This window comes from Acromyrmex echinatior, chromosome 8 (assembly GCF_024713525.1).
Source record: "Acromyrmex echinatior isolate Ae372 chromosome 8, ASM2471352v2, whole genome shotgun sequence".
NCBI lineage: Eukaryota > Metazoa > Arthropoda > Insecta > Hymenoptera > Formicidae > Acromyrmex > Acromyrmex echinatior.
This window is the reverse complement of record NC_141859.1, coordinates 12,140,281-12,151,396: the sequence shown is the minus strand read 5'-3', so window position 1 is coordinate 12,151,396 and position 11,116 is coordinate 12,140,281. Positions and strand designations below refer to the sequence as shown.

The following is an 11,116-nucleotide window of genomic DNA, read 5'->3' as shown; positions in this document are numbered from 1 at the left end:
AATCGGATTAACTTTCATTGAGAAATAGATACATGTAAGAAGAGCTTATGTATACAACAAAGAAAAATTTTTGCTATAAATGTTTAGAATTCGTGCACGTGCGATTTCTTAGAAAGGATTTCAACGAGTTTACAGTCCTTGACCAGGTGGACTGTGAAAAGCTTACACAACTGTAATCACTTCAAAAGTTGTTACAAATACAGAATGCCAAATCGGTCGTTTTATAAAGCCAATCAACGGAAAAAATTATCACCATTTTTTAAATGGGATTTTTGATTATCACATTTCTATACAATTTGAGATATGGCGTTAATACGACATAATAACGACAGGAAATATTGCGTTATTTGGCAATAGATGATCTCTCATGTACCAGCTTGATCAAAAAGTTTTCGGAAGAGACCACCAGGTGATGCTCTGAGTCAGCTGATTTGAGTTCTTTTTTTTGGCTAGGTTGCCACATCTATCATTGACATTTCCATCAAATTTTATCGCCATAGCTTGACATTTGTAAAAATTACGCCGTCTTGAGTACATCTACCTCTGCGCGTGTTTTCGATTTTTTATAGTTTTAAAAATGGAGTTGAATTTGCAACAACGAGTTTGTATTAAATTTTGCGTTAAAAATGGATTCAATGGTGCGAAAACCTTGGAAATGTTGGGAAACTGTTTCGGCAGTGATGTTCTAAAGAAAACAACCGTTTACGAGTGGCATGAACGCTTCAGAAGTGGTCGTGAATCCGTCGAGGATAACGAACGCAGTGGCAAGCCGTCGACATCGAAAACCGACGAAAACATCAATAAAGTGAGAGCAATGTTGGCCAATAACCGCAAATTAACTATCAGAGAGCTGGCAGAGGACTTAAACATTGCTTATGGATCCGTTCAGGACATTGTAGTTAATGATTTGGGTTTGCGCCGTGTTGCTGCAAAGTTTGTCCCGAAGGAACTGAATTTCATGCAAAAAAGGGACCGCGTTGACATCGCCAAATGATTTCCAAGACTGAATCCGACCCAACATTCATCAAATGCATCATTATTGGAGACGAGACGTGGGTTTATGAGTATGACACGCAATCCAAACATCAGGCGAGTGAATGGAGAGCTCCAAATGAACCAAGACCAAAAAAACCACGTCGTTTTCAGTCGAAAAAGAAAGCGATGCTCACGGTTTTCATGAATTACAACGGTATTGTACATCACGAATTTTTGTCAGAAGGTCAGACAATAAGGAGTATTATTTGGACGTTATGAGACGTTTGCGTGAAGCAATTCGCCAAAAAAGAAAGGATTTGTGGGTAAACAACTCTGAATTTTGCACCATGATAACGCACCGTCGCATAGTGCCATCATTATCCGTGAATTTTTGGTCAAGAACAAAACGAATACCATCCAACAGCCATCGAATTCACCCGATATGGCTCCCTGCGATTTTTTTCTGTTCGATCGAGTCAAAAAACCACTGCGGGAAACGCGTTTTAACAGTCGAAAGGAGGTAATGGAAAAATCGAAGACGGCTCTGATGGCTATACCAATAATAGAGTTCCAGAAATGTTTCGAGAGCTGGATCAAGCGCTGGCATAAGTGCGTTGCAGTCGCTGGAGAGTACTTTGAAGGGGACAATATCACTTTTGATGAATAAACTTGTATTTTGAATTTTCTGAATGAATGGAAACTTTTGATCAAGCTAGTAATACTTTGCAATTATTTTCCTGACTCTCGGAACGTGTCTTTCGATCTGTTACGTTTAGAGTTGAGCTGGCAAACATTGGCTTACCTAACTCTACTTATGGTTTAATGTATGCCTTTCTAGATTATAATAGCTATTCACCGAACAGATCAAAGATTGAAAGACAGCAGATTTGATTTACAGTGTTAATGAAAATAGTCCGTGATAATGTATTTTTTTGTAACAAAAGCAAAATAATAGCTTATTATTAAAAACAAATTCACAAAAATTTTTTGTTTACAAAAGTTTATTTCGTTTATGTAAAATTACGTTAATTAATTGACGTTGTTACAAATCAAATTATATTCTCTATGCAACTTAATTATACAGATAATATACTAATATCGTGATTGTGATAACGGATAGTGTATTAAATGGTACGCGAAACTATTCATTCTTCAGTATCTTATTAATTTCCTTTGTGGCTTTTTATGGAAGCGCATATCTAAATGTAGCTTCTTCTAGAAAAGATTGTAAGTCTCTATTGAACCACTCAGCAGTTATGAGCCCAAGGGCAAAAATTCCACAATTATTTTGTATATTTTTTCGCAATATAATATATTCTCAAAGTGTGTATTATTTTTGTAAAATAAATAATACAATATGTGAATTAAAGGTCCCCGTAGTGAAATACAGTTTACCTTCGTGTTTAATATAAAATATTTTTTTATATTATACAAAAATACATTAACACAATGCCTTGATTTTTATTTTAACTTTATTATGATATGAAAAAAATATGAAAATACTCTTTGTGTCGGAGCCGAGCGATTTTATGAATAATTCGACCGTAAAAATAAACGGGGAATCGTGAAATAAATATAAATTATTTTTGGATGTGCCATATATGAAAGTAAACTTGAAAATTAAGGAAATGTAATACGGTCAATTAACTTGCAAATGTTTTACGTAACTTTAATTCCCGTGGTCTAATCGATTCAAAACTCTTACGCCTACCGGCCAGAAATTGGGTCAGTTTACTGTAACCCGGTTTTAATCAATACAATGTAATATCCGTATTGAAAGTAGATCTGGATCAGACGTTAATTCCCTACGCGAATGATCGACAGACAATATTCTATTTATCCCACCTGCTAATTTCCGCCAACACTGTCACAAAGCGGGGGATTGTAGAAGCAAAGTCGCCTTGTTCTTTGTAAAACTTTATCGCACTTATCGATTCTTACAAGTATAAATAGTGTTAAAGCCTTGCTTTTTCGTACTGGAAGCATGCATGCGCAACCACACTCAAGTCGCGACGCCAATATTAACGCGTTAGATAGAACATCATTCACATATCGCTTTAATTTTGAGACATGCCCAAAGTTCAACACGCGTTATGGTTTAGTTGGTATGCACTTTAATCTATCAGAAAGGGATGCAATGCAGTGGTTAACGCTTAATGTACGATCCAATATCAAATTTTGGAATACAATCTCTCTATCAATTTAATGTTTAAATAACATTTTCGTCTATCTTTCAATTTAATTTAGCTTAACATTGAAGGCGTGAACGTAATTCGATAACTATTAATTAGTGCCAATCGATGGAATGATCGAACAATTTGTCATCAAACGACATTGTTAGCATTCCCTAGATCATGACTTTAAGTTGGTGCTCGTTAATCTAACGTTACAACGGAAAAGATCGGATTTCCTCGACGGTATTGGTATACGAGAACACCGCAGGCGGTATATCTGTATCTCCAAACACCTGTTAGCAGTCGGTCTCGGGTGGGCGGCTCGCCACATCGCCTTTAAAGCTACGGCGTTGCGAGTAATACGAATTCCTGTGCGAGATCGTAGCCGGTCTGAAACCGAACGAAGGAGCGAGCGAACGAACAGGGTGACCTTGATCGCGACACCTGATCCTACGGGGTGCGCTCGTCTTGCGCTCCATCGGATTCAGACCGACTACGATCTCATCGTGATTCAGTAAAACTAGAAAAAAGAAAATCCACCCTTACCGGCGTAACCCTGCTGCGAGTAATTCGCTTCCTCGCTCGGCATCACGGTCTCCTCGAGGATGCTCTCCGACGCCGTCTTCACAACTCCCATCTTCGGTACACGATCGGACTGACTGTGTAGGTGGATGGTCACAGGGATAGTTTAAAGCTTCGTTCCACAGTGAGAGAAAGAGAGAGAGAGAAAGAGAAAGAGAGAGATTATCTCGTCTCGATTGTGCCGCGTTGTCTGGCGTTGCCGGAATGCTCGGCGCCGTTTCGTTCGCTTATTGCGTCTGCGTTCGCGCCTGCGTCCATCTTCCTTCTCCGAAACTCCCCCGCACCTCGCCCTTCTTGACCCTCGTGCATCCCCCGTTGCCACGGTCGCTTCTCTCATCCTCGTCAAGTCGTCACACAGGAGCAAGGCTATCTCTCTAGGCCAGGGTGAGCGCAGTAAGCAGGAAAGAAGATTGTAGTGGTAGTGATGATAACGTGGTGGTGGTGGTGGCGATGATGTCCTCTTTATGCCGTGATAGGACGGCAGGGGTTGCTGCTATCTCTACCGCTGTTGCTGCTGCCGCTGCTCTTGCTCATGATGGTTGATACTACCGAGGGTACTCCTGCCTGCCGTTACTATGGGGAGGGGTGCTACGAGCACACAGCACAGGCACAGGGCAATGTCGACCTTCCTCGGTCTCGGTGAAGGTCTCCGTTGGTGACTCGTGCCGGATAATACTTCCCTCTTGCGCTCCGTCATCACGCGCTCTTCCTTTCTCTCTTTTACTCCTATTTCTTCTCCAATTTCCTCTCCCTCCTTTCACCGTCTACATTTTATTTTAGATCGTTAATTTATACGTTTTGTCATGTCCTGTCATTGTCACCGGCTTGCAATTATTCTTGTTAAAGCATGATAATTTAATGAATTTAATTTATGCATAATTAACAATTCAGAGAAATCAAGGGAAAGGAAAAAGAGAGAGAGAGAAAGAGAGAAATATTATATAAAAATATATACATAATTACCAAGAATAGATCTATTTATTTAAATTATAGACAAGATAATAATGGAATAGTATTATATTAAACAATTTCCCCACACACTTTTCTACTCTAAAAATATTCTCTTTATTCTGTTTTTTACGTCATTTGCAGTAAACATCTGCGTTTTGATACTTTTTGGATAAACAGAAAATATGTCGTTTCTATTTTCCATGACCCGAAGCTCTTTTTTTTCATAAACTCGTAAAATCGAGTAGCGTCATTACGCACATAAAGCTCGTATCCCTACGCATATATATTCGCCGAAAATCTACGTCGAAGCATTTGCAACACGTGTTTGCCCTTGAAATCTCCCACGACTGGTACAGTGTGCCTCGTTGCACGCAAAAGGCGATCGTTAAATCACACTCTTCGTAATGCTCTCGCGCTAGTGATCTCTGAATCCCGGCTCTGCTATTATCTTCGCTACAGTATCTTAAGTAATCCAGCATCCACCTTAACGTGATACTCTTCCGTCCGTCTTCTCCGACTCCGGACTTTCATTTGCAAGTGTGAGACACCTGCGTCATCGGGCTCTCTTCCACTTTATTGAGTGCACCGCTTGTGATCGCTAAAGGCTTTTCGCTTCTCCTTCAAACCGTCCTTCTATACATACAAATGGAATCGCATTCATAGATATCTCACGTTGTATGCGCTTACACGACGACGTTGTACGCTTACAGCATGTTAGAACTTCCGTTATGCTCGAATAAATTGATGATTTTTTTCGATGAAAAGGATTGGAGTCTTAACGTGTTGCGTTTGAGTATGCATCAAACTTGTAAATATTTACGTTTATGTTATATTATGCAACGTGTGTATATAATAGTTAAATATATATTAAATGATGTAAAATATTCATTAAACATTTATTAAACATGTGGGATACGTGCTAATAAAAAGAAAGAAAATATTGTACAAATTCTAATTAATTTAATACAAATATGCATTGATAGGCAAATATTTATTCTTGTACAAATATATTTAAATTACGGATTTTCAATATTTTGAATCATATTAAAATCCGCCTAACACGTAAATTACATTATTATTATTGTCGATAATACAATACAATAAATGCTTATTCTGCAAATATTAAATTTTGTGTGTGTATGTGTGTGTATGTGTGCGTGTGTGTGTGTGTACGCGCGCGCAATAAGAAATTATTAACAATTTAAAAAATTTAATATCTTTGAAGATCAATAAAATCTAATTAAATTAATAACTGCGATCACACGTTATTATCAGCACGTTAAAACTTTATTGACTTTACATTCTTTTTATAGTAGAAAGAAAAAAAGAAAACTATCCCATGATTTTGAATCACACTTTTGAATGACACTTCTGCGTTCATGTTGCTTGTATGCAACATTTAACTCTCTCAAATTTCGCTCTTAATAGAACGTAATATAAATATATTAACGTTTCAACTACGAAATTATAAGAGACCTTGCGTAGAAGAATCGCACGTGTTGGATATATTCAACATGAGACTAGTTGCACTTAACGCTATATTGCAAACTATCATTTTCACTTGACTGCTTTTTTATCTGATATCCCACTTCTGTTAATGCGAATTCTAGATCAAGATTATTCTCAAGATTATCCCATGCTGAATGAGCATGTCGATTTCAAGGACTTAGCAAATTACATCATGTACTTATCGGACAATCTTTAATTCTATTCGTCTCGAAAAAAACTCAGCTTATGTTCTTTCGACGGTGTTGGCATCCATGATTATTTACTTCGTAATACATCCTTGTAACCTTGTAACATAAATCGCATATTGTAACATGACACGCAATTTATACGGTGAAATTAAAGTATTATATTACCAAAATAAAATTTTATTACAGATTTATTATAACATCGCGTTTGATGTATTCATCCATATTTTATTACAATAATAATACATGGATTTTATTACAATGATCAATATATGGAAATAAATTTGAAGATCAAATGTTGTACAACATAAAAAATTGTAACAAAAGCGTTTAAGCGTATTTTACAATAAATCAAATATTAAAAGTATTGAAAATTATAAAATATAAATATTAATTTTTTGTATTTATTGATTGCTGTTTTAACTCTGCATCTATATTGAAACGGTTGATTATATCTCAGTTAACGCGTGAAAAAAAAACTTACACTATAATGTCGAAGAGATAATCTTGCTGGAAGTATAAATTTTGAAACTTTTATGTACCTTTATTTTTATATTCATCCTACAACGTGTATTCATGCTCATCAGTTTCTGAATATGTAAAAGTACGCAAGGAAATAGATCAATTTAAATTGCTTGTGTATACAGACTTCCATTATAGTCTCTTCAGAACAGGTACATTATTACGGAATAGTGAATCCCTCAGAAAAGGGGTGCAAACCTGCTTTAATTTTTTACATCTAAATCAATCACATCAAGCGAATAAATTTATTCTTATAGTAATGTGATTAGAAATAATGTAATTATTATTTGGGACCACAGAAAATTTTCCGAACTCAATTAGCGAAAGAAATGGTGATAAATATTATTTTAAATTATTTTAAAAATTAATAAAAAAATCTATGTTAAAATTAAAAACTCATTTTTATATAATTATCTTAAATGAATTATTTTTCTTCCGATTAACTTGAGATAAGATCTGAGTCAATCATTTTCTTGCAGTAGACATCTTCTGGAATAACAGTATCGATTTAGTTTGTTGTACGTATAAATAAAGATAAGCAATCCGATATTATGTTCAACTACTTTTAACGTGGTTTTCGTTAAATTATGAGACCGCGTGTTATCGGGAAACTGAAACTGCGTATAATAAACGTGTATCTCTGAAGAAAGTAGAATAAGTATAGCATACAGGCTGATATATAATTACATTTTAATAGCACAAAAATGAAAAATAATTATACAATTGAGCTAGGGATTTCGATTTCTAGAGACATCAATAAGTAAAAATACATATAGATGTAAATGACATACGTAAACCGTATAGTATTTGCTTTTATTTAATGTTGCTTCGTAATTATTATATTAATGCTAATTAATATTTGTGAATAAATACAAGTAACAATTATTTCACATTAATTCGCCTTGCTCTACTTATCTAAAGCATCTTGACTTACTTTACTATATAATTGAATTGCGGATAATTAAATGCGATAGAGCATAAAGCGCTCGTTCCGATTGATTCAAATTCAAAACGTGAGAATACTTTTCTCTACACGCTTGACAGAACAAAATATAGCATTATAAAAGTAGATTACCGTCGTGCAAGCGCGCTTTCTGATATCTCCCTATCGAACATTTTTTTCTTTCTCTTCATACGTTTGTACTTAAATACAACAATACTGTTTCAGAGGTACGGTATTATTTTATCTCACTTACAATAGTATCTGATCTGACAGTATAAATAATCCATTCGTCATATTATTTTAGAAAGTATCATTATCTTACATATATTTTCCTCCTCTCTCCTCCAATTAAATGAAAATTGTTTGAAAACAACAATGATGACGTTTTTGAGAGTACTTATATTGAAGTCTTACAGCTTGATCGCTTATGTTATTAGTTCCACTATTGTTATTAATTTAACCAAGTGATCAAGCTTCAATTCAGTCTACTCTCGAAAATGTCATCATTGTTCTTTCCAATTTTCACTTATAATTAGAAATACATGAGAACACTTGCTTTTACTTAATGTCGCTTCGTAATTAATGTAATTATTTGTGAATAAATGTAAGTAAATTAAAACAATTATATCATGTTATATTGAGACATTTCTAAATTCTTTCTAAAAGAATATGAAACAAGTGAATGGATTATTTATATTTTATATGGAGATGAGATGTTAAGTGAGATAAAAATACGGTAGTACCTTTCTTATTATTAAAAGACGTTTCTTGTGCTATATTTAATAATTATAACGTGTCAAATGTGAAGGTAACAACAGCATAACATGCTGTTTTGTATTTTTTTAATTAGCTCATGGATAAAGTGAAAATACGTTCGTTATTCTAGATCAATCGTTGTTTGGTACGTTTGTTTGTTGTGGTACAAGTTCGGGTACTGAATGCAGGACGATTAATCCTGCGATATTACCAATCTTATCATCGACTTTATCCTGTGAACAAACGAAAATAAAGGCCGAAAATTGTAACATAGTTTTATTTCCATCAGGAGAACAAGTATATATGGAAGAACTTTTAGGACATTCGAAAACGATTTTTTCGAATTGTGAAAGAGGTTCTAATGATGTACACAAGATTACAAAACTTTACACAAAGTTTTATTAACCGATATCTTACAACATGTGACAGCGCGGCTACGCAATGAGTTAGTGTCTGTATGCGTTTCGTGTATATCCTTTGCTTAAAGCATAGCATAAAATATACTCTCGTAGCACCTTAAATAGAGATATAAGTTAGTAGATGGTCGTTAAGAATAAGAAAAATGATTTGAGCAGGTGTACGTGGATTCCCTCAGCGGAATTCCTTCAGCAATGCGGGCAACGTATCATACCGAAAACGTCACACTTGGCGCACTTTAGGGCGACGAATTCCACGGTGAACTCGTTACGATGAACGGATCTCTTGCTGCCGTGACAGATGGGACATAGCAGTCGCTGGAATCCACCACAATAGGTACAAACAGCGCATGCATCTTTACACTGAAACGCAAACGTTTCATAATGTTGAATTAAGCACATTAAACTAATGATAATTTTTCGTTGCGACAGTTGGCAGATCTTAGTTAGTGCAACGATTTGTACTGAAGCAGCACACAACTGTTTGCGAAAACATTTTTCATTACATTTGAGAAAAAAAGACTGCAATTACCATAATCTATTAGGTGTTGGAATTAATTCGTAGCGTTTTTAATGAAAGAATGTTATTTATTTCACATGAGCATTAAAAAATACATTAATGAAAGTACTTCCCATCACTTGTAAAACGCTACGAATTAATTCCAACACCTAATAACTATAATTTATAATCATTTATGGTGACAATCATATATTATTTTTTATAGAATTATAAATATAATTATTATTATTTTTACTGATTACATTATTTTTTGCCAATCTATAAATTCGATCACATAAATTAGAAGTGGCTTAAGCTTGTGATAAAATAATTAAAAATATCCCTAATTTGAAATTTATTTTTATTGAGTCAAGAGAATCTTATTCTCGGGCAAATGAAACTCAAATTGCAGTTGTCACCACAAAGTACATTTCAATATCTTAAACTATGGTATATAATCAAAATAAATAATATAAAAAAAACAAACACATTATGGCTGGTATTCATAACCCATTCTTATTTTAAAATCGTCTTAAATAATGTCTTAATACTTACTACTTAATAGTTCTGTGATTGGCTTATGATATCTTAAGAACATATTTAAGACAGTTTTAAATGTAATAACCAGCTCAGAATACCGGCTTTTATTGTAGAGCATATTATTTGATATTTTAAGTCCTTTAGGTTATCAGTGTCTTCATTATCTTTCTTTAAAGTCTTTTGTCACATAATAGATTTACAAATTTGAAAATACCGATACGATCTATTAGCATAAAACAGCAGTCTAATAGCATTTTAATAATTAATTAGATAAATTCCGTGTGACGACAATGTTCGAACAGAATCTTCTATCGAACCATATTCATTACAAAACTGTAGTTTTCACTTTCACTTTTACTTCTTACTAACTGCAAGTCTAATACCTAAAATGTAAATCAACTTTAGTGGAATGCATAATGAGTTCGGGTGGAATAATGACTAGCTCTTAGATGAATATTAAACTTGTTTAAATGTAAATATTCCGCTAAACATGATGTATTTTAGATTAACATGTATACAGATAAAAAAAGAAATGCACTATATATAAGTCTAGAAACTAGATTAATATATTATTAATCTTTTTCCTTTATTTTCTGCATATTAAATATATTTCAGCGAAAATGACTCTATTTTATTTTATCAATACATTGTATTTTTAGAAATATTACGTCTCATAAATTTTTGGTACACATTTATCCAAATTTAATTTTAGATTCTTTTTCAAACTTTTATCTCTGCATTGAATAAAAAATTTATATTAATAAAACTATTAAACAAATCATTAAATAAATTATCGATGTAAATAAAATTATTATACAAATACAGATTTGAAGAGTTTGTATATGCAATAAGATTGGTATGTGACATAGAAATAACAATGGCCGCATAGATGTAAACGACCTTTAGTTGTAGCAAGGTAAACCTGAATTGCACGATACAATTTATGATCACGATGGAAAAGAAGGTGGGTGGTTAGACGAAGAGAGAGAAAGAGAGAGAGAGAGAGAGAGAGAGAGAGAGAGAGGCACGTACTTCAGATAAAAGTGAAAGGATCGTACAACCTT

General features: G+C 34.1%; 2 protein-coding genes across 3 annotated transcripts in view; both read right to left on the bottom strand.

Moving 5' to 3' along the window:
* The window catches only part of LOC105146052 (synaptotagmin-10), a 33,526-nt gene extending 29,570 nt beyond the window's left edge, over positions 1-3,956 (bottom strand). The window contains exon 1 of one of the 2 annotated variants that reach the window (XM_011056083.2): positions 3,696-3,956. In XM_011056083.2, the coding sequence (XP_011054385.1) occupies positions 3,696-3,786 (91 nt within the window). In that variant the 5' untranslated portion in view covers positions 3,787-3,956. The remainder of the gene's footprint in view (positions 1-3,695) is intronic. The other variant, XM_011056082.2, reaches the window with a different exon arrangement.
* A 5,017-nt stretch (positions 3,957-8,973) lies between these two features.
* Positions 8,974-11,116, bottom strand: part of LOC105146049 (uncharacterized) — a 31,869-nt gene continuing 29,726 nt past the window's right edge. Inside the window, exon 5 of the mRNA XM_011056080.2 lies at positions 8,974-9,376. Within this exon, the coding sequence (XP_011054382.1) occupies positions 9,203-9,376 (174 nt within the window). The 3' untranslated portion in view covers positions 8,974-9,202. The remainder of the gene's footprint in view (positions 9,377-11,116) is intronic.